Here is a 24,270-nt window from a genome sequence, read left to right on the forward strand (position 1 = left end):
CTCGCATCTACGCCATCTTGGCTTTTATTGATGGTTACGGAGACAGGGTGGCAAGAGAGGACAGCCAGTGGAAAAGGTCATGACAGAGGCTTTGTCGTAACACAACCCTTAAGTGTGCTGACGAGCCACGCAAGAGGAAACAGCCAATCGGCTTGTCTTGTTACACCTCTGTCAAGCACAGGGTTTAGAAGTCTTGTTTTATTAGACGTTTTTATCCTTTTTTAACTCGATATAGTTGTCAAAGGCATAATTTTTGGCCAACAATGGAACAATACATACAATTCCGAAGGATGATCACTAAGAGAGTGTGTCAATCAAATTTTGATGTGACAACAGTAAAAGTGAAGTTTAATTTAGCCATATTTGTTTACCAAAATCTACCCAAATATAACGACTTTAAAACGGTAGATGCAGTAAGCAAATCTTTCCTTGAACCACTTCTACTGTTGTGGTTTGTGGCTATTTTTGCACCTGCTACTGACTTTTTCCACACGTGTGGGTGGGAATACATTGGACAGCGGCTCAGTCTTGTTTGCTAGAGGAGCTTTTGGCCACATGCTCAAGGCCTGCTGCACACAAAAAATAGAAACGTTACTGCTTACATAGGGAAATGGAATTATGCTACTTCTTAGATAATGGCCTCCTCTGCAACAATCAATGCTTTTTATTTTATTTTATATGACTAGTCAAAATATCCCAAGTTGTTGATTTGGAAGTACATTAACAATATGGAACATCTTATGTAACATACTCATAATATTTTTTATTTTATAAATACATTCAATTTCAGTGATTTACCCATCAAGATACACAATTATTTCACTTTGTGTAAATTCCAAGAAGTTTCTGTCATATTTTAAATTCATTTCCACATGAAAATGATGTACTTTCGGTTTAGATGTTGCTAGTGTGTCCATTCAGGTCTCACAGCTCAGTGTGATGGTGCCACAAAAATATCAATAATGATATATACAGATGGGCATAAAGTTTCATTTTGCCCTTGGCATTAAAAAATGAAATGAAAATTAAAAAGTGCTTCTTTGCCACATGCTGGTAAGCACTGAAACTTCCCCCTGTTTTCACACCCTTCCCCTCCCTACGCTTGACCGACAGTCGTCCTGTCGCGTCGCATCACATTCTTTGTCAATGTGTGTGCGTGTGTGAGGGGCCATGTGTGTGTGTGTGTGTGTGTGTGTGTGTGTGTGTGTGTGTGTGTGTGTGTGTGTGTCACGGTCAGATGCAGGAAACCTGATCACAGCACTCGTGCATCACAAAGAGAGGAAGAAGGGATATTGGTGAGGAGGAGAAATGCAGCGTTGCACTTCTTCTTTTCCCCTGTGATGCCGTGTAGACTGCTTGGGCTTTTCAAATGCCTCTTGTGATTGGACCAAGCTGCAAAAGTGCTAGGATGGAATGGATGCAGCAGCAGCAGCAGCATGCGTCGACTCAATTCACCAGGGTGAAATATTTGCAAAGCCCAAGTTGACATGACGGAAACATTTGCATTGCAAAAGAACCAGTTTGGTCATGTTTTATTCTTTGGGTATTACATACATTACAGGATCACCTTTGTTTCTTTTTCTTCCTCCTGTCACTTCCTCCATATTGTTCTTCTTTTAAGGGTGTAGTCATTTAGAGCAGGGGCCAGGCTTTAGTGCTCTGTCTGAGTCCTCAGTCTCTGATGACACAGCATCCTGCTGCACTGAGTGAGGGAAGGAGGGAGGGACGGACCGACGGGGTGGACGGGGGTGCTGTGTAGGTGCGTGCCGGTGTATGCGTGCTTGTGTGTGTGACTGGGTGGTAGCTGCTTGATACCAACACTCAGGGTGGGGTTTTGCATCAAAATTGGTCAGGTAAAGATTCAGATTCATTTCGCAATCATTTGTAGGCAAGGCGAATATTCCTATCTGCGCGTCAGGACCATTCGTCTCTGCGTTTAAAGCATCCTCGGCCCACCATGTTGAATTTTTTGCTGCTTGCAATACTGATTTAGGAACCACTGTCAGCTACTCATGACAGCATGGGCTCTAGTCCAAAAAAATACCCATGCTTTCCAATACATAATGTTATAATTCTGCAAAGAGGCCTCGTGTGTGTGTGTGTGTGTAAGTTATTTTCATCGGGTTTCTCTTTTGTGAAGGTCATTTGATGCTGCAAGTCATGATGAGACTCGCACGCACATTCCGCTAAAATACTCATTTTTTTCACAATTTGGAAAGATTTCTGTTGAGATCTACTGATTCTAAGAGTCATAGGAAAATGTCTGTACGTCTATTCAATCATAGCATCCATCCATTCCAGATTTGTACCTCTCTGCAGGTCTTTGGCTTTCTTTTCCGCATTCCAAGCCCTCACCTCGACCCCACCTTTCCTCATCTTTTTCTTGCTGTCTCTCTCTTTTCTCTTTTCTTTACTCCTTCCTTCTATACTCCCCTGTAATTGTCAGAGTTTTTAGCTTTTTAATAAATACGACAAACCAAATTTAGTCTGTCAGCCATGTAGCAAATAAGCCTGATGAAAATTACCCTTCTGGGATGCCATTGTCCAAAGGGACATTCTTTAAATGAGATAATCACTTATGGACACATCAATATAAGCCACAAAGTCACAATATGTGAAGAATAGGAGGGAACAAACCAACCTTTGTTTTATTTTTTCCTTCAAATATTGTGTTTAAATTAAAATTATAAATCTAATTTCAACTGTCAAATGTATGACAGCAAATGGAGACTTATAGATATTATTTATCATTTGGATTTTGTTCTGTAAAGTGGTTTCCCAGATTTATTACTCCAAGTACACGATAATTGCTGAAAATAACAACTGAGAACTATGTAGCACTCAATTACAAAGATTTGGTAGATTTTTATTATTTCATCTCAAGCTTGCAAGATTCAACCAATACCATAGGGAGTAGTGTACCTTTTTTTTCTCTCGCTTTGGGATATGATGGGAAGCACCGTCATTTGGGAATGGCTCTGAAAAATGGTGCTTCGCCTCCGCATTAAAAGAAGCCAGATGAGGTGGCTTGGGCATCTGATTAGCTGTCCATGTGATCCAACCCTAAATAAAACAGGAGAAAATGGATGGATGTTAATGTGAAAGAACAGCGATTCAATCAGAACAACCCTATTGCACTAAGTATAGATTATTTAGTCATTTTGATCCATCCCCTCTGTCAATTAGCTAGCCTTTTATGAATGTGGCATGTCCACAGCGTTAATCAAAAGTGCATTTTCATACATGTTGATAGAGTCTAATACCAGGGATATCATTACATAATTACTGAGCTTTGTCAGTGGCCTGCAAAAAAAGATAGATCATGGAAGGTCCTTGAATTATCCTTGAAAAGTAGATCTTGGAGCAAAAAAATGTATACATTTCCACAAAAGTGCAGTCATTGGATTGGTCAGGTTTTTGGTTAAACTCTGTCTGTGGAACAAAAAAGTGTGAGCGCCCCTACACACTACACATTTAAACATCTGGATCTTAAAGGCTATAATACCTTCCAATCTTTTAATTGTATATTTTACAGAGTTAATCTTGTTTTTAAATGTCGACCTTCAGTTCATACATGAAATGACTCCTGGATTTCGTTTGCCGCCAGCGTTAGGTGTCTCGCTCATTTCAAAATGGCTCATTATTCATATCTCCTTCCACGCACGGACATTTCCACTGCATTCGCTTTGTCAGCAAAACTCGTCCTCTGACCTCAGGGAGACATCACACACACACACATGAATTTAAATCATAAGCCTTCATTTTGTGTTGATTGTGTGTGGAGCATTCATTTAAATCCTGTTCTTAGGTTGAAGAAATGTAAATTAAAGGTGAACTTAGAGGTGCTGAGCTGGTAACTGTTAAGCCTTTAATTGTGTACACAGTATGTATGTACTGTATAATCTATTGAAACAATTGTTTTAAATCATTACTTACACACTGAACATCAGGGGATCTTGTTTGTGCCTGCATTTCTTTGGCGTGTTTCATGTCCAAAAAACTGGTCAAGATCCTGATAGCAGATAACCCCAATCCATATTTTCTTCATATTTTATTGGATGCAATTATTTTAAACAATGTAAATGTCTTTTTGGGGGGTGACCAATGTAATACTTCCATTCAAATATTAGTATTCACATTTTATGGTGTTTGAAGCTACCATTAAACTTGGTTTATTAAAAAAAATCCACACCCAATATATGATTGTATACCAAAATCTAATCTAATTTACACTAAATGGAAGGTTTAGTGTAGGTTTTAGTTTTGATTTTTAAAAAAGTGTAAATATTACTCTAAAATGCCTCCTTTTCGGGTGCAAATACGCTTCCATCTTCATTTGTGTTAGTCATGAAAATAGAACCTTTGGTGCTACATTAACTCTACAAAAATGTTTTCTGAACCAAAAGTGAGAAAGGTTAGTATAAGGCCTCTGCAATGTGCCTGCCATTATTGTTTTGCATAACAATTTAGAAGCATATGAGACCAGAAATGTGTCTTTTTCATTTCATTGCAAAAATCCCACGAAACTGCCCACAATTCGAAACCAATCCGACCAGCTTCAATTACGTGGATTTATACATTTCATTTCCTATCACCCCCTTCCCCCCCCTTCTGCCATCTAGGCACATGCACACTCACAGGCCAGTGCCCAGCTCCACTTGGCCCACTGCCGTTTATGGGTGGGGAGTGGTTGCTGAGAGCATGGAGTCAGCAAATATGCCACTGATCAATGACAGCATTTGCAGTTCTCTTCCAGTAAAAGCTTTAAACCTAAACTGAAGAGCATTATTTGGCAAGCGCAGAGTAGAGCTTGCTTTACATGCGTCTGTTTGTTGCCTCTGTCATGGTGAAAGCACTGCAGGACTGATGCAAGCGCCACCTCTGTGCTGTCTTTGTGCCACCTCCTTTTGTAAAGGGGTTGGGGGGGGGGGGGGTATATTGCATTACATCACGTCTCTCTTGGCGCACAGCGACCAGGTTAAAGAAAAGGTAAAAAACTGTATTTGGACGCATTTGGATTTTGAGGGACATGCTTGCATAATATCAGTCATATAATATATACTGTGTGTACTAGTAGTGGGAGAAGCAGCCCTGTGCTTGGAAGGGGAAAGCACAATGCAGCAGAGGCCCATGACTCAGACATATTCTCACAAGGAAGTTACCCAAGCTGGCTTCAAAGAAAAAATATATCAAAAAAATGTTGGTTCTGAATATTGTAATGTGCCATATGGTTATGCATTTTTTTCTTCTTCTTTTTCTTCTTCTTCCTGCAGACATTCATAGTGATAAACAAGGGGAAAACAATCTTCCGCTTCAGTGCCACGCCCTCCCTGTACATCATCAGCCCTTTTAATATTTTCAGACGAATAGCAATTAAGATTTTGATACATTCATATCCTTTCAAATGCAAAGTTGAGGATGAATTAACAGTGCAAATGTACTCGCCAACTTGTTTATATGTATTTGTTTATTGAGCCTTAACTTAACGTCTTCCCACGTTATTCAGCATGATCATCATGTGCACCATTTTGACCAACTGTATATTCATGACATTTAGTGACCCCCCAGAATGGTCCAAACAAGTGGAGTAAGTACCACATTTTTCTTCATTTAGAATTTTCACCAATTTTTTATTTGTTAATTTCATGGTTATATTGCACCCCCTTTTTTTCTAGGTACACGTTCACTGGGATCTATACATTTGAGTCACTCACAAAAATTGTGGCCCGAGGCTTCGCCATTGATGGATTCACTTTTCTTCGAGATCCATGGAACTGGCTGGATTTCATGGTCATTTCAATGGCGTAAGTTGAAATTCTACACTTGTTATTGTTATTTTTGAAGGGGTTGTTTGTTTATTTTTTTTAAACCAGTGACATTTTGTCATTTGAATGATAACAAAATCATTATTTGACCCCTCAAACACACCCTTAGCCTCAAAATTCTTATTTTGTTATTATAGTTATAGCCATCTTATGTTCTAATGTTTTAGTAATAGGTGTCCAATTCATTTGAACTGGGAAGAGCGGTTGGTGATCATTCAGTCCTCCCCAGCTGTCAATGAGATAAAACAAAGGCTAATTCAATGTGGCCCTTCCACTTCAAATGGATTGGACGTGTGTTAATGACAAACTAATTTCAATTTACAGTAGGGGGGTGGTTGGATACCACAGGATTGATTGGAGGGGGGTTTTAAATGACTTTATAAATGACCTTAATGTTAAACTCAAAGTGTTTACGTTTGCAAATTGAGAATTTTTGGGATTTCAGAAATGGAAAAACACAAAAAATTGACCTCGCTTATGAGTTTTTGTGAAATTGGTTATACTTACAGATGTACATGTCGATAGACTTGAGCAGGGGTAGATTGTGATAAAGAGTGTTAATGACACTATGTGAGGAAGGCCTGGGCAATCTGGGATACTGACATTTGATTGGCTAAAGTAGTACCGGTGCATTGATAAAATCGTCTGTCCCCATGTAATACGACCAATTCCTGGAAATGCTGGCTTTGATTCATATCTTTATCCAATATTCCGCATGCGAAAAATGAAATTCTGTAAGTAAGAGTTCTTTCCACTGTTATGCACATGATAAAGGTTGTCTGTCCCTTTCAGCCTTTCCTGCATGAAATATAAATAGGACATTTTTTTACTCTTACAGGACATTCATATAACTCATGATCTGCCATTGACAACGCTAGATGTTCAATCCATCTTGATTGGAAGTTCATCCCGAATGGATTGGATGTCTACTGCTGTCAATGGCACTAAAAGATGGGCACTCACGGGCCAGTCCTTCCAAACAACAAACAAAATAATACTTTATAGTGTTACTTGCTTACTTGTCACTTAATTGACTCTTGAGTGGATGAATATAGATCTTTTCTTTAGAGCAAAGGTCCCCCCACCAGCAGTCCCTAAAAAAATGGAAAAATAGATAGATATATCTCTGTTCTAAAGCTATATATTTTTTCTTTTGTCTAATTTCTCCCCGTGAAATCTTAAAGAGGACAGCACACTTTGACAGACCTCAATTATTTATTTTTCCAAATTGTCTTTGGGATGAATGTCCATTTATAACCCCAGAGCTGCGGGTTCTTAAAATGTGATGTGAGAACGGTCAGTGGGACGAGTGCTGAGTGCCTTTGTCTGATCCACCTTGCAGGTATATAACAGAGTTTGTAAACCTAGGCAATGTGTCAGCTCTGCGTACGTTCAGGGTTCTGAGGGCTTTGAAAACAATATCAGTTATCCCAGGTAAGAGAGACCAGGTGTTTTGTGTGGGCGGGAGGGAGGGAGGGAGGGAGGGCGGGCGAGATGCCTGGGTTGATGTTAGCTGTGTTTTTTTTTTTTTGTTTGGGTGCCAATCCTTTCCTCTTCCTCATCCGTGTCTCCCTCCTCGCACTAGTGGGAGCGGGCTTCCTTTCTTTCTTTGGTTCTTTCTTTCTGCCTCACTGTGGTGTCCCCTCCTCCCGGTCCTCGATGGTGGTGATGCTGTCGTCGTGGTGGTGGTGGTGCTCCTGCACGTCCATGCGTGCGTGGTGTTATTGTGTCTCCTGTGTTGTGTGTCATGGAGTTCTGCTCTTTGTGTCGTCCTACCTCGTTACAGATATATAACAGAGTTTGTGGACCTTGGGAATGTGTCGGCCCTCAGAACTTTCAGGGTCCTCCGAGCATTGAAAACTATTTCTGTCATTCCAGGTGAGACTCCCATTTAAACACTAAGGCTGAGCTTAGCAATTAGCCATCTTCATATTCTTTCTTATTCTTTATTTACAAGAGGCGAATGAAATAACTTCTTGATTTTTTATTTTACAACAATCAAAAATGGTAGTCATACATTTTTGATAGGCTTAGCAGTCTTCCGGCAGTTTGAGTATTTGAACAGTGTTGATTTGCTGATGCAGGGGACATTTTTTTGTCCTCAAATATGTCCTGTTTTTTGGATGCTGAACAAAGCATTTGGACATGATGTCACTCTTTAGTTTATTATGAAAAATTCTAAAATATGTCTATTCATATAAATTATTTTTTTCATTTTTTAAGACTATTTTTCCCTTGAGACTGCCAAGCCTAAGTTGAATGCAGATCAGTGCTGCATGATGCTTGAAGACACATGCTTCTTACAGGTTTGGCTTCCAGTAGAATTACTTAGTGGTTTTCAAGACACCAAAATAGAACCTTTTTGCAAACTGTTTAAAAATGTCATGGCAGATATGGTTCAGTGCATATAAAATGTTTACACAATCCTGTTGTCATAAAAAAAAACACGCCAGGATACATGTTTTTTTTTTCAAAAACTACCAAAAATTTGATTTTTAAAGTTTCTCTCTTACTTGAAAAGAACAAAAAAAATGTGGTTATACAAGTGTACACACTTGGTTACCAATTACAATAATATACTATGTAAAACAGACTCAATTCTCCCTTCCCTCTCAAAAAAAAGTAGAAAAAACACAATTCAATACAAATTAATGAAGGGAAAAGTTTCATAATAACACAAAAAAAAGCTGGCATTTGAACTGGTGTGCAAGCTTTTTAAATTCACTGTCCATCACCAGCGCATAGAGTAATAAAATCAGCCTGACGCCTCTGCATGAATGGGAGGGAAGTAGTTAGTGGTTATAGTAGTAGTAGTAGTAGTAGTTAGTTGCAAGTCAACTGACTGATGACAAACAGTGAGCATCTTCTTCAGCCTTGGCGTTTAAATGACCTGCATGGCACCTCTCATTGCTCCTCCTCGCCTTTTTCTCTCTTTCTCTTCTTCACCTCTTGCTTTGTGCCCCCGTTGTCATTTGTTGACTGGAAGATATATTTTTTTAAACTCTCACCTAATAAGGGATGCTTCCTCCCCCCCTATCATCTATATATTTATTTGCCGCGTTGACTGTCGTAACCCCAGTTCAAATGACATTGAACGATGGCTGATGACACCAACGTTTATGTTGTTGTTTAAAAAAAAATGCAAGGTGCAATTATAACTGAATTTAAATTCTCTATGATGGTTTCCATCTGTATTCATTTCTATTTGTAGCATGCTCACAAGATGAGATATATACATTTTTCATGGAAACATCCCTGTAAGGTGGAGTTTGTTTTGTGGAATGTTGATTTTCTAACTTTCATGATGAATACAATTCTTTAAAGTAAAACAATTAAACACTCTATTTAAGAAAAAGCTTAAGTTGCATAAAAACAAAACATGTAGAAGAGGTGATTTGGTTTAGTGAGCTGAAAAAGAAAAATATGAGCTAATTGCCTGAAAACAAATGGGAGAAAAAAGCTGCATGCAGTCACTCCTGCAATAAAAATATCAATTTTTCAAGCAACATACCTACAAGCTACACTTTTATTGTTTTCTGTACATTATTTAGGGAATCCGAAAATTCCACTTATATATTTGAAAGCTGCAGAGCATTCTAAGATTGCTGTTTTGCTTTCTCCCCATGCAACAGCATCTTATTTAGTGACTCAACCACAACTTGATACCTTCTTAATGTTCTTGTCACATGATTAGAACTTGTGATTTGTCAGACTTAGAAAAACATACATGACAATTTTTGATTTGCCAAGTTCTAGACATAAAAAGCCACACCATTATTGAAAGTAGCAGTTTTTGTCAAGTTTTTTTATTTATGTCTGTCTCAACGTAAATTGTATGTGTGTGCGGGTTTGTCCATTTTTTTTCCTCTATATGTCTCCTTGTGCACATGTCTGTACGTGTGTGTGCTTTTTGTGTATCGTCAGGCCTGAAGACCATTGTGGGTGCCCTGATCCAGTCTGTGAAGAAACTATCAGATGTGATGATCCTGACCGTCTTCTGCCTCAGCGTATTTGCCCTGATCGGATTACAGCTTTTCATGGGGAATCTGCGGCAAAAATGCGTCTTTTGGCCCGTCAATACCACCAACATGTACCTGTCCAATGGCTCCAAGGGTTTTGACTGGGAGGAATACCTCATGAATGACAGTAAGCCATAATGATCTTCCCATAGAATAAATAATTAGTTTATCATTATCATCCTATTTTAATTAACAAAAAGCATGTACTATGTACTTCTAGTAGAAGGTAATTACGATTAATCTCTGTTTTTTTTCCTCACAGCTAACTTCTACTTTTACCCCGGTCAAGTTGACGCACTATTATGTGGAAATAGTTCAGATTCGGGGTAAGTTTTTGGTTCACTTGCCTGCATTTGCAGTAGTTGTTTTTTTTAATTCGTGTTAATTGAGCTGCATTTTATGAGTGAAAAGTACTGTATGAACAAAGTTTAATTGCTGACAACCTATTTAAAGCCTTGGTGGTTGATGTCCAATCATTTTGAATTGGAAGTAAGATTGGATGTTGTCAATGGCAGCAAATGAGTTCATTTGAATTGCCATACGCAAAAAGAAAATTGTCACCAGGCAGGTTGAATAATGTAGATCTTGAAAATGTTATATTTTTGCACAAAAAAAGCTTTTGCATTATTTTCCTCTACTATCCTCTTACAGACGATGTCCTGAGGGCTTCACATGTCTGAAAGCAGGGCGGAACCCCAACTATGGTTACACCAGCTTTGACAGCTTTGGATGGGCCTTTCTCACCCTGTTTCGTCTTATGACCCAAGACTTCTGGGAAAATCTCTACATGCTGGTAATTTTCAGGAGTTGTTTGTCAACATTTAAAATGAATAAATTGGGATTAGTATTAAGTCCAATTTTCAACTTGCACTACACCTACATTTAATTCTCAAATTAATTATCTGATTCTTCTGGTCAGAGAAGACTAACAGTCAATGTGTTTAAGTTCTCGTGTGCTGTAATCGGCCAAGTATTTGGAAATCAATTTAATTGATGATTATCTGGGAAGTGAAATCATGAAAAAATATATTTATTGAAATGAAATGTATTTATTTCATAATCTCCACTCTACTCCAATTTCTTGACAGACATTACGAGCGGCAGGGAAGACCTACATGATCTTCTTTGTGCTGGTCATCTTTGTGGGCTCCTTCTATCTTGTGAATCTTATCTTGGCTGTGGTGGCCATGGCCTACGAGGAGCAGAACCAGGCCACCATTGAAGAGGCTGAGCAAAAGGAGGCTGAATTTAAAGCCATGATGGAGCAGCTCAAAAGGCAGGATGAAACACAGGTTGGTACACGATATCAATGTCTCAGCATTTTTTGTAGTGGTTTAATTAGTGTTTTTTTTAAATATTTTATAATAATTACATTTGTACATCTTGTAGTATATACCATTTTTAGTAGAATTCATTGAAATATTAGTTGTGGGGAAAAGTCATTATTTAAAAAAATTAAAATAAAATAATTTGAAGAACGTAAATGTATAGAAGGTGTTATTTAGTCATGAGAAAATTTGGTCAAAATGTTAATTTTAAAGAAATAATATGAACATAAAAATATTTCCCCCTTCTTTTTCTTCTGTTCAGGCTGCGGCCATGGTGACCTCTGCAGGCACTGTATCTGATGTGGGATTGGTAGACGAGGGAGGGGGCCACCTATCCCGCAGCTCTTCAGAGGTCTCCAAACTGAGCTCTAAGAGTGCCAAGGAGCGTCGCAATCGCAAGAAGAAATGGCGTCAGAAAGAGCAGGAGAAAGAGAAGGGTGACAGCGAGAAGGTCGTCAAGTCGGAGTCTGACGACGGAAGCAAGAGAAGTACACTTCGTTTCCCGGGAAGCCGTCTGGGGAGGAAGACTTCCATCATGAATCAGGTACGGTACAAATTCTCTTACACCGTATTCACATACAACATATTTAATCACACTCGCGGTTTTGTAATCAGTCGAAAGTATTACCTGCTTCTAAATGAATATACAGTATTATCTAAACAGTTTTCTGTTTGGGTCTAAACAAAATATTTCGTATAAGCACAAATGTACATAAAAGCATCAGTAGTAATGCATTTTTATCTAGTACTAATAATGCCTTCCTGAATAATAAATGTCAAAAGGCTTTTGAATTGTATTGAATTAATTCACTTTGACAAAAATATTGATTAAAGTAGATGTAGGTACAACAAATGGGACACTTTACTCATTCTCTGCCATAGACGGTGATTAGTCCGCCGTACAGTCATTTGAACCATTTGAGGGCACTGTTTTTGTTCCAATTGTGGATCATTTTCAATGCAATGCGTACACTTTTGCAACACTTTAGATTTCCCATTTCATGAACGTTAATGAATACTTTAACATACAGTATTGTTATAATTGTAGCACGTGTTCCAATACAAGAAGCCAGGTAATACATAATTTAGTTTTATCAGTTTCAAAACACTTGGAGCACATTGACATGGAGAAATTCTCTAGTTGTAACAATGAAGAGAGATTTTTTTTCATTTTAATATTTCACCTTTTGCTCCATTTGTGATTGTACATGAGGAAATAAGACTTACAATTTATTTTTATGACATAGCAGGCAATAGAACGAAAACAAAGAATGGAAGACTCAGTGTTAGTGAATGAATCAAGCATAAGTACATTGTCCATTTGATATCTGCTTCTTTTTCCTGTCCCTTATTTGTATTCGCATGGAACTTCACTCCCAATCTTCAACACTGATAAATCTTTTCCCTGTCTGTCATTGCGTCCCCGCCCCAGTCGCTACTGAGCATCCCGGGCTCGCCCTTCATGTCACGCCACAACAGCCGCAGCAGCATCTTCAGCTTCAAAGGACGCTCCAAGGACATGGGTTCGGAAAACGAGTTTGCCGACGACGAGCACAGTACAGTGGAGGAGAGCGAGGACCGCCGGGGTTCCCTGTTCATCCCATTCCGCCGGAACAGCTACAGCGGCTACAGCCAAGGCTCCTCCCGTATCCATCCCTTGGCGCCTCACTCAGGAGGGAAGAGGAACAGCACAGTGGACTGCAATGGCGTGGTGTCTCTCATCGGACCGGGGCCTGGCAGACGGCTTCTGCCTGAGGTGAAAATAGATAAGGCAGCCACTGATGACAGTGTAAGAACGTCCATGAGATACTAATACAGTTTAGGCATGATGGCGGCGGACTCCGTCGCTGCAGCTTCTCCTTCACAAGCTCCTTTTTCCCCCCTTTGGCGATTGCTCCTCACTCCTAAATTCTCTAGTTTCCTTTTTTTCTACGTTTTACTTGGAAATTTACACACAATACATCTCCACCTGCGTTACAGTTTTGTCAAATTGGGCCACTTAAACTCATTGAGTTCCCTTTTTAAGGGGTTGTCTATGATTTTTAAAGCAAAAATCAACCAGGACAGTCATCACAGTGCATTTATTAGTAAAAATAATCACTAATAGATTCATATCCCAAATATTGGTTATGAGTAATGCAGATTGAACATAGTCACCCACTAATTATCGTTACTTCCATATCAACTATAATGATAAGCTCGGTATGGTCGATTTACACAGAACTTTGCGTCAAGCTGTTTCAGATTTAGTCGATGTAGTCGTTCACATAGCGGCAGAAGACCAAAAAATAGTAAACATTAGCATAATATCATAAAAGCACATTTTCATTAGATTTAACTAATTCTAATACTTAAACTACACAGTATTTATGTTAAAGGAAGGGCATAATTATACATTAATTGTTGGAAAGAAGTTTAGGTGGAGATACATCAACTCAAGTGAAAATAACATCAGCTCAAAATTCATTGTTGTTTTCCCAAATAATTGTGAAGGAAAACAAGGCGAATGCAAGAAGTATTTTTATTATTTTTCCCATCATGCTCTATTCTTATTCCTTCAACAGTTCCATTACATTTCCTTCAGTTATCCACTGCTGCTGAGCCACTGGATGGTGCAAGATCAATTCAGATTCTTTCCTCTATGAGAATATCCCTCCGCATTCTAGCGACGCATGATGAGCGCTCAGTTGTGTTATCAAGCAACATACTTTTTTTTTTTTAAAACCTTTCTTCAGGTGTAGCATGGTACAGCAACAAAAACTGTCTTGAAATTTTCTCTTGACATGCCCTGCATGCCATTGCATGTAGACTGTCATAATGTTATGCAAAGTACATGATAGCCTTTGCTATATGTTGAAGATTTATTTATTTAAATTATATGTATATAATATATACAAATACAAAGTACCTATTCAGGGTGACACCCAAAAAAAGCAGACCTTTTAACCATCTGATAACTATCAAAGAAACATATTAAAGTTCATAGTAAATACAGCCTTTAAAACATTCAATTTAAGGAACATTTAATTTCTTTTAAATTTTGTCCTTCAGACGGTACCTTCCTTTATGAATGCATTTTTCAAATTTGCTGCTGAGATTCCCAATTGACTATGAATTTCATCTTGAATTCAGCATAACTGCTAAAATGGCAGAATGTTTACTTGCTCAAGGCCGCAGTCTTGTAGTGCTTTCACTTGCTCATGTCTGCCAATACACGCTTAAATATTACTGTTTTTGAGGAAAATTGTTCTGCAAAATTCAAATTGAGACTTCTTTGTAAATATTTGCTGTCGCTTAAGAATTGTTGAAATTTTGTTTTGGATAATTCTCATCCAGTTTGTACAGATTACTTACAAACTTGACCCTTCAGGCTAAATTGCCTCCGTAAACCAAAGTTATTTTCAAAATAAAGACATTGAAAGGAAATGGCAGACATTAATACGCTCTGTAATCTCGCCAACAAACAAAATATTCATAACTTGCATTGAAATCTAATAATTTGAATCATTAAAAGTTGAAACAATGATTCTGTAGCTCTGCAATGGAGAAAGTACTTATTGAGGGGCATTCTTTTATGTCGTTAGAGCTTTTCTGTTCATGTATGCTTCTAAATACATATATATTTTTGTCATTTTTCTGAATATAGACCACCGATGTGGAGGTAAAGAAGAAGCATTCTGGCTCTCTCATGGTTTCAGTGGATCAGCTCAACTCTTCCTTTAAAGGAAAAGACCGTGCCAATAGTCAGATGAGCGTCGTCACCAACACTCTGTTAGAAGGTACATTTCTGCTATGTTATGTCATTGCACAACTTTATTTTGCTTCACTGAATTACTCTACTTCAAATATTGAATGTCTAAAGTTTTAATGTTTGCACTTTTCTTCCTTCTGTGTAACTTTCTCAGAATTTGAGGAATCTCAGAGGAAATGCCCACCTTGTTGGTACAAGTTCTCCAATACGTTCCTCATCTGGGAGTGCCATCCAAATTGGCTGAAGATCAAGCATATAGTCTACTTGATAGTTATGGACCCATTTGTAGATTTGGCCATCACAATCTGCATTGTTCTCAACACCCTTTTCATGGCAATGGAACACTATCCAATGACACCACATTTTGAAGGAGTCCTGGCTGTGGGCAATTTGGTGAGAGTAAATCTGCTTTGTAATCCTTACTTGGCCTCCATCAAGTTAGAAATAATATTGCAAGTTTGCCCCTTCCACTCATGCGTCAATTTGGTATGTGCACTTAAGACTTCACGTACATACTGCGCACTGTATATAGGCCTTTGATGGCTCATTAAACATTTATTTCCATTTTAATGTAGCCAGTCCGCATGCTCCTTCCTCATCAACCCCCCCACTCGTGTCAGGCTTCAGTTTCCGTTGCGTCTTGCTTACCTCAACTTGGGCTCAAATGTTTTTTTTGTTGTATACGAGCACTCAAGTCTGCCACCTAGAAATCATGAGAAACTTAACAACTCTGGCTATGACAAGTAGAATCTGTAGCAAATTACCGCTCCAATCTGCCTGTCAGATAGCAATGTCAAACAGCCTTCTTTTGCCAATAGCACTGACTCAGTGTCAGTACAGAAAATTAGGTCATTGGCTTGGTAGATGATGGTGCAGTATGACTCATTGGATGTTTTTTTTCACCACATGATCCTGTGTTTGATGTCAACTTGATAAAGATTTGGAGTACTAATTTTTCCATTTCTGACAATGGTGCATTGAGTATTATTAAATAGCCAAATCTGCACATAATTTTTCCATTGGCTCTACCTAGGACCTAAGTAAACCAAACTGTACTGCACTGTAGAAATGGGAATCAATTGAAAAAAATAATAGGATATAAATGCAGGGTAAATGAGACAATTTCCAGGAATGGGCTGGTTTACAAAAAAATATGTATTAGTTGGAAGAGTTTTACACTTAGAAATCATGCCTCTAGTCTCCCCTACCCCACCCTTCCATTCAGTCCTTCATTGACCAATGCTCAACTTCTAATGCGCCATGTTTCCGTCAGCATTGTTTTTTCTATTAAACCGGTTTGTCTCCCTCTGTGGCTCCATAGGTTTTCACAGGCATCTTCGCTGGTGAGATGTTTGCCAAACTAGTAGCAATGGATCCCTACTACTACTTCCAGGAAGGATGGAATTGTTTTGATGGCTTTATAGTGTCACTGAGTTTAGTAGAACTGGGGCTTCAGGATGTGGAGGGTCTTTCGGTGCTGCGTTCTTTCCGATTGGTAAGTAGAGGCCTCCTTTTCTCACCCTTTTTCGAACCATATGCAAATTAACAATGAATTCCAAGTAGGAATACATTTGATGAACATTTTGCTGTCCCTTGTCTCTTCTAGTTGAGAGTATTCAAATTGGCCAAATCATGGCCCACACTCAACATGTTGATCAAGATCATTGGTAATTCGGTGGGGGCTTTGGGTAATCTAACCCTGGTGCTGGCCATCATTGTCTTCATCTTTGCTGTGGTGGGCATGCAGCTGTTTGGCAAAAGCTACAAGGACTGTGTGTGCAAGATTGCACAGGACTGTAAACTGCCTCGCTGGCATATGCATGACTTCTTCCACTCCTTCCTGATTGTATTCAGAGTATTGTGTGGAGAGTGGATTGAGACCATGTGGGATTGTATGGAGGTAGCGGGACAGACAATGTGCCTCACGGTTTTCATGATGGTCATGGTCATTGGAAACTTGGTGGTAAGTAAAGACAAGTGGCCGGGTGACATTTAAATAGAAGCTTTCCAATGAATGAACACTACAAATGTTTCAATCGTCCATAGGTGTTGAACTTGTTTCTGGCTTTGCTGCTGAGCTCATTCAGCGCAGACAACTTGGCTGCCACGGATGATGACGGCGAGCCCAACAATCTCCAGCTTGCTGTTGCTCGCATCAAGATTGGTATTGCCTGGATCAAGGCCCATGCTGCTACTGTACTCAAAAAGGTATGTACAGTTTTAAAGAACCAAATGTCCCCTCCAATTGAATGTCTTTACTATCCCCTTCGTTCTTTCGCATGGAGCACTTGTAGATGTTAAAATGTAACTTCCACAAATTTAAAATAAGCCTTTGGTTTTCTAAATGGTTTGCTGGAAAAGCTACAACACTTTATGTAAAAATGTCATCATGACATATATAAACTCTATTTATAACATTGTGTATGCTCTCATTTTACAAGTATGATCAGGAAGAGTTGTAATATTGGAATCATAAAGTCATTAGTCATACTAAAAATGATGATTGTAACTTTTTAAGGATAAAGCTGCTATATTAAACTATACTTGTGTGCTGTACTTTTTGTTTTCCCTCTGTTTTGCAGCCTGTTGAGGATGAACAAAAACCTCTGGATGAAATGTACGAGAAAAAACTCAACTGCATTGCTAATCACTCGGTAGATATCAACCGCGAACTGGACTATGCTAAAAATGGCAATGGAACCACTAGCGGCATTGGAAGCAGTGTTGGAAAGTACATGATTGATGAAGACTACATGTCTTTCATCCACAACCCCAACTTGACTGTGTGTGTCCCCATTGCTGTGGGAGAGTCAGACTTTGAGAACCTTAACACAGAGGACTTCAGCAGTGAATCGGATGTGGAGAACAGTAAAGATGTAAGTAGGACTGACCAATTGGGGGACACCCTGAATTGGTGGCCAGCCAATCGCAGGGCACTAGGAGAAAAAACTATCATTCACACTCACGCTCAAACATGGTTATAATAAAACTTGTACAAATGTGTAAAAGAACAACAACATAAAAAGGGAAGGTGCTATATCGTTTGCATTAACTTAACGGTGCTTTTATTTTAGAGCATAAGTGACTTTTGAATGACCAAATTCAGTTATATTTGCCGCAATTAAATCTCTCAACCGATATGACTAAGAAAATGGGAATACACAAATTATGGGTTGAGCTGCAGCTGGAATCATACCTGAGGTTTTTAACCATAGCCTACAAAACAATGACTGTAACTCAAAGACAATTGTGCTCAGGCCTAGTTTCAGGAAATAACATAAATATCATTTTTTTTCCGTTTCTGCACAAAGGAGAAAATTATATTTCTTTAGGTGGTTTAATAGTTGGAAAGGAGAGAACAAAGTGTACTCTTATGCAGCTGCACCAGGTTTATGTTCCCCTACCCTCCCTCAGCCGACCCTATGCAGTAACTCTCGCTGCCCTACAAAGCAGCCACGGGGAGCGCCCGGAAGCAAAACCACCACCACCACCAATCAGAAAAGCAACGACTCCTTAAGATGTTTGGAGAGAGCGAGAGAGCAATGAGAGTGTTTTCACTGTCGCATTTTGCTGACAATTTCAGATTGTTAAGTGCAGCATTACTTGTTCATGAATTGAATTGCCTCAGTATTTTCAGGTGCACCAATATGCATAGACTTTGGAATTAGTCATGTGAATGTATTGAATTCAATTAGTTTTATAATCAAAGCCAGTCAGAGAAAAAAAGTTGCACTTATATACCTTCACTCGATCAATTCAAACAAAAATATGTTCATCATTTGTGAATGTATAACATTAAGATGATTACAGCGTTTAATTGCCCCCTTTTGATTTCACAATGAAATCTGCAGGCTTAAGCGTCACAGCGAAGATGAGTCACTCTAGTATGCATTACTATAACACTTACAGCATCGGAGTAATAAATCAAGTGATTCATACAAACACATATTGGCCTTATTAAAAAGGACGACACGCTCAACCTGCTTAAGTGTCTGTCTATTGGCCTTTCTCCTCCTAGCTGGATGACACCAGTTCATCTGAGGGCAGTACAATCGACATTAAACCTGATGTGGAGGAGGTGGCGGTCGTGGAGGTTGTAGAGGAGTACCTTGACCCAGATGCCTGCTGGACAGATGGTACGTAGTAACTATACCATCATCAAGATTGATCGCCCATTTCAATAACACACATTGGATCGTTTGCCGACGTATTTGTCATCCAGAATGTGTGGCAAAATACAAGTGCTGTGATGTTCCCATCACTCACGGCTGGGGGAAGCATTGGTGGTTCCTGAGGAAGACCTGCTATCTGATAGTGGAGCACAACTGGTTTGAAACACTCATCATCTTCATGATCTTGCTTAGCAGTGGAGCTCTGGTAAGATACAGTACCAATGCCAATTTTCATTTGAACATTATTGTACTTAGTTCCAATACGTGTGTCATTCTGTAGGCCTTTGAGGATGTCTACATTGAGCAAAGGAAGACTATCAAGATTATTCTGGAGTATGCTGATCGTGTTTTCACATACATCTTTATTCTGGAGATGTTGCTGAAGTGGGTGGCCTATGGGTTTGTCAAGTACTTCACTAATGCCTGGTGCTGGTTGGACTTCTTCATTGTGGATGTAAGTATACTTCCAGAAATCAACAAATCAATTAACCCACGCCATATAGTCAAAGTATGTGTCAGCACAACATTTCCACCATGTTAATTGGATACCCTACAGTACAATTGATCAAACACCACTTATTTTTATATGATCTTGAGTAGCATTATTCAATAATATGGTATTTTAAGTTGACTCCATTGGTTGAACGTCCTTTCCAAGACTCTGGATTAACAAATCATACTTTTCAAGGGCCTCAAACCAGGCTTTGTAACACTAAAATGTTCAAAAAACTAGGATCAAAAAGTCAAACAAACATGCCAGTTGCCAGTAAAAGGTGATAATAATAAGCCTTAAAGGTAAGGCTAAACATTTTCTTGTCTAGTGAAGTTCATAGATGTTTTAGAATTTCTAAAATTCTGTTCCTGGAACGTTCATTGTAGAATTTTTCAAATCCAAGGCTTTGTGCTATGGATGTTGTTTCTATTTTATTTAGGAGCCTTTATTGCTTGCCTCTTTCAAATGTCAAGTCATTGCAAACCTCTGCGGACAGAGTTATCAGAAGAACCCATGGTCCGTCTCACTTAATGCAATTCTCTGCTCTAATCTCTTTTCTCTCACAGCTGATGCCTCTACCATATACACTTTAAGTTAGGCATGACAGAGGGTCTCGTTTAAAAGGGCCCATGGTAAGGCTTATCTTTTGTGCTGGGATTCTCACAGGCTTTTCTTTTTTTATTCCCACCCTGAAAGTCCTCAATCTTCTGCGTTCTTCTCTGTCTTCTTTTAAGTAAAAGTCCTCCTACTGTAGAAACTTTTGTATATGTCCGTATGGTATTGTGTCATATAGTTTGAGTATCTGTGAAAACATCCCTCCTCCGATTATTTTCGTCGTCGGATTTATTTTATTTTCTTTTTTTATTTATCTTTTCTCCCTCTCACTGTGCCAACCACAAGTTTCTTTCCAGGTGTGCCCGTCGAGTTGGTCGTGGCTCGACTCGCTTGCCAAAACGACTCCAAGTAAACAAAGAAGACAACTTGTGTCACATACAATTCATTGAACAAATGTTATCAAGTAGCTAGTAGCTCTTGTGTAATATGTTTTTTTTGACACATCCACCACTCATCCTTGCGTTCTGGTAGGGCCTGACCTTCTCTCTTTGTCCCATCTAACCATGTGGGTCCTCTCTTCCTTTGCTTCTGTCCCCTGTCTGTCCCTATCTGTGTAGGTGTCGATAGTCAGCCTTATAGCTAATGCCCTGGGCTTCTCCGATCTTGGCCCAATTAAGTCACTCAGGACACTGAGGGCTTTGCGACCCCTCAGGGCCCTGTCACGTTTTGAAGGGATGAGGGTAAGGCCCGAGATATATAACAGGCAGCTGTTGCTTCTGCATGCCAAATGAAGAAAAGTCCAGCCAATCAAATTGATCAAGCATTTTTTGCATGGATGCAGATCATCTCATATGGTCTGCAAACATCACAAAGGGCGAAAAAAAAAGGATACTCCAACTTGGCTTGTGCATGAACTTGGTTGCTGCTCCCCTAAATAATACGCAACAGTTTCTAGTCAATTCTTTTGGTAGCTCTTCTGAGCCTGATTCAGTCTTAAAGAGGGGCATCAGGAGGGGGGGTCATATTAAGAGAATTCTAATGTGTTAGGCTCAGAAGCTTTTGCCTGTCGCTGCGTCACAAAATGTGCTGTTCACTGATCTTATAGCAGTTTGGCTTTGGTATTGTCACACTGGAAGACCACCAAACTTCTGGTTGCATACGCTCCTCTTCCCCCCCACGCATCCTTGCTCGCCACCCCATCCGTTGGGTGTTCATATGGACGCATTCATTTCATGTTTGGCAAACCCTCAATGTGTTGATCTTTGTGCCTACTTGATTTTTTTTTTGTCATATTTGGCTTTACATAACGTCATTTAGAAGCAGTCATCGGGAATGGATAAAAGGGAATTTACGAGAACAAAGTTGTTTGCAGAAATTTGAAGGTGACAGAGTTGTAATATTAGGAAGAAACACAATTAAATTGTAATTGTAGGGAAAAAAGGGAGCAAAACATGTCGAGGTCAAAAGAGTTAACATTTATTCATCATTACATTTCAGTTAAAATGAAATATTGGCTGCTAACAAAGAAAAAAAAATCTTCTTTTGGTATAAATCCTATGTCAATTGACTCATTTACACAATTTTATAGCATTTTCCCATTGAAGAAGGAATGAAAAACAGAACTCTTCCTTTACAAGTATAGTTTAATATAGCAACTTCATCCTTGGAAAGTTACTATCATCATTTTTAGTATGACTTATGACTTTGTGATCCCAATTTTACAACTCTTCATGTGAATGCAAATTTGGATTTTTTTTCTCTCATAGTAACAACTCTATTCTCATAATATTACCCATATTTTTCTTGTGCCACTAATACTCCTTGGAAGTACAATTTACAGCACCTGTCTATTAAAATGCACATTTATGTATTCGCATGACTTCACTTTATAAAAATCGTTACATACTTGGATGTGGGAATAAAGACTCAGGCTTATCAGTGAGTGTGATAAAGCAGAAGGGGCTAAAAACCTTCATTCTACTTCAAGAAGTAGAATTAGGTTTTCTCTAGGTTGTATGCATTATTTTTGATATTAAAAAAAAACATTGGAAAAAGCATTGAATGTTTTAAGGCTGTGGGTTGTTAAAAATCAGAGCCAAATAAATATTTTTTGGTATAAGCATTCATCTTTCATGCTAAAAAGTAAATAAAAATACTGAAATAAATGACAACAAATATAAATTGGAAGACTTATTGCCTTAATTTTGTTTTTATTTCATATAGAATATTTTTGGGTTTAGTTTTTTTTTTCTGAGTGAACCAATCATTTTCATTTAGATGCATCTGTCATTTCTATAGAATGATTTAGTCATTTTCGGTATTTGTTTGGACTGAAACTGGAGGAAACAAATATTCCAGTTTTCCAGTTTCTTAAGGACATATAGAATGTGCATTTGAATACACACATGCTTCATTCTTATTGTGCTTTTAACAATGACGACTATGCACGATTACATTGTGTTCTTTTTCACCTTAGGTTGTGGTGAATGCCTTGGTAGGGGCCATCCCCTCCATTATGAACGTGCTACTAGTGTGTCTGATCTTCTGGCTCATCTTTAGCATCATGGGTGTCAATCTGTTTGCTGGCAAGTACTATTTCTGCTACAATGACACAAGTGAGGAAATGATTCATCCTAATGTGGTTAACAACCGAACGGAGTGCTTTGGCCTCATTAATGATAACCAGACTGACATCAGATGGAAAAATGTCAAAATCAACTTTGACAATGTGGGAGCAGGTTACTTGGCACTCCTTCAAGTGGTAAGGAGCATTTTCTTTCCATCTTGCCGCAAAAAAAAGCTTTTTTTTCACACTTTGGCTTTCAACCTTGCAGGCAACATTCAAAGGATGGATGGATATTATGTATGCGGCCATCGATTCTCGAAGGGTAAGATTCGTCATCTCCAAATTGAGTGAAACAAGTCTAATATATACGTGTTTTTTTTTGCTATCGCAGGTGGAGGATCAGCCGCTGTATGAAGACAACCTATACATGTACATCTACTTTGTCATTTTTATTATCTTTGGATCGTTCTTCACCCTAAATCTCTTCATTGGTGTCATCATTGACAATTTCAATCAGCAAAAGAAAAAGATAAGTTTGATTTTCCCTTCCACGTGCAATTTCTCCAGAGATTTTTCACTTTTTTCATGATTGTAACCACAATGTTTTTCATCCTTTACTTTGGAGGTCAGGATATATTCATGACTGAAGAGCAGAAGAAATACTACAATGCCATGAAGAAGCTTGGTTCCAAGAAACCACAAAAGCCTATACCCAGGCCTCAGGTAACATTACAATTTGGACCTTTTTCATGTACCAATTTTGAGTGGTGTTTTTCCATTTATTGGCTGTCAGGAACTTAGCTGAAAAATATGCATTCACAGACTTGTTGGTTTAAATTTTATCACTGTCAATAGCATGCAATGCATTGAATGATATAAAAATATACTTTAGTGTTATTTGGGCCTGTAAGAAGTGATTTTTTTAGTTTTTTGTGAGCATTGAATTTATAAATGTGTCTATACTTATTTAAAAGTAGTACTAAAATTACAAGCATGATTAAAAACCTAATATAGTAATAATAATTGCCATTATAGCCATGAATAAAACTGAGAACATCTCTTTTAAATAGTCACTAAGCCTATCAACTTTTTAAGTGACCATTGTCTGGTTAAGAAATTATAATGAGGAACAAGAAATGTTTTATAAAATTGTCTTCCTTCTTCTCTTATTTCTCTTAGAACAAAATCCAGGGCATGGTGTTTGACTTTGTGACCCAGCAAGTGTTTGACATATCCATCATGATCCTCATCTGCCTCAACATGGTCACCATGATGGTGGAAACTGATGATCAGTCTAAAGAGACTGAAGAGGTGCTCTACTGGGTCAACTTCATCTTCATCATTGTCTTCACTGGCGAGTTTTTGCTGAAATTGTTTGCGTTACGTCACTACTACTTCACCAATGGCTGGAACATCTTTGACGTGGTGGTGGTCATCCTCTCCATTGTGGGCAAGTATTCACAAATGTTTTTTCAATGAAGGAAGGTATTTTGATTAGAATTTGGCAAAAAAAACAGTCAGCATTCCTACAAGTCATTCTTCTTACCTCAATGCAATAGCA

At 38.6% G+C, this 24,270-nt stretch overlaps 1 protein-coding gene across 6 annotated transcripts in view; it reads left to right on the forward strand.

The window, feature by feature from the left end:
* The window catches only part of scn8ab (sodium channel, voltage gated, type VIII, alpha subunit b), a 36,587-nt gene that overhangs the window by 8,554 nt on the left and 3,763 nt on the right, over positions 1 to 24,270 (forward strand). For 2 of the 6 annotated variants that reach the window (XM_077725766.1, XM_077725765.1), the window contains exons 3-27: positions 5,274 to 5,391; positions 5,497 to 5,587; positions 5,676 to 5,804; positions 7,612 to 7,703; positions 9,750 to 9,971; positions 10,107 to 10,170; positions 10,496 to 10,637; positions 10,933 to 11,136; positions 11,435 to 11,716; positions 12,605 to 12,961; positions 14,819 to 14,951; positions 15,078 to 15,316; positions 16,245 to 16,418; positions 16,530 to 16,886; positions 16,970 to 17,131; positions 17,506 to 17,799; positions 18,942 to 19,059; positions 19,146 to 19,300; positions 19,376 to 19,549; positions 20,761 to 20,883; positions 22,620 to 22,904; positions 22,978 to 23,031; positions 23,101 to 23,238; positions 23,328 to 23,432; positions 23,889 to 24,159. In XM_077725766.1, coding sequence (XP_077581892.1) covers positions 5,274 to 5,391; positions 5,497 to 5,587; positions 5,676 to 5,804; positions 7,612 to 7,703; positions 9,750 to 9,971; positions 10,107 to 10,170; positions 10,496 to 10,637; positions 10,933 to 11,136; positions 11,435 to 11,716; positions 12,605 to 12,961; positions 14,819 to 14,951; positions 15,078 to 15,316; positions 16,245 to 16,418; positions 16,530 to 16,886; positions 16,970 to 17,131; positions 17,506 to 17,799; positions 18,942 to 19,059; positions 19,146 to 19,300; positions 19,376 to 19,549; positions 20,761 to 20,883; positions 22,620 to 22,904; positions 22,978 to 23,031; positions 23,101 to 23,238; positions 23,328 to 23,432; positions 23,889 to 24,159 — 4,483 coding nt within the window. Of the gene's footprint in view, positions 1 to 5,273; positions 5,392 to 5,496; positions 5,588 to 5,675; positions 5,805 to 7,167; positions 7,260 to 7,611; positions 7,704 to 9,749; positions 9,972 to 10,106; positions 10,171 to 10,495; positions 10,638 to 10,932; positions 11,137 to 11,434; positions 11,717 to 12,604; positions 12,962 to 14,818; positions 14,952 to 15,077; positions 15,317 to 16,244; positions 16,419 to 16,529; positions 16,887 to 16,969; positions 17,132 to 17,505; positions 17,800 to 18,941; positions 19,060 to 19,145; positions 19,301 to 19,375; positions 19,550 to 20,760; positions 20,884 to 22,619; positions 22,905 to 22,977; positions 23,032 to 23,100; positions 23,239 to 23,327; positions 23,433 to 23,888; positions 24,160 to 24,270 lie in introns of those variants that run through there. The other 4 variants (XM_077725767.1, XM_077725769.1, XM_077725768.1 and 1 more) reach the window with 4 other exon arrangements.

The sequence above is a fragment of the Stigmatopora nigra genome, chromosome 10 (genome assembly GCF_051989575.1).
Source record: "Stigmatopora nigra isolate UIUO_SnigA chromosome 10, RoL_Snig_1.1, whole genome shotgun sequence".
NCBI lineage: Eukaryota > Metazoa > Chordata > Actinopteri > Syngnathiformes > Syngnathidae > Stigmatopora > Stigmatopora nigra.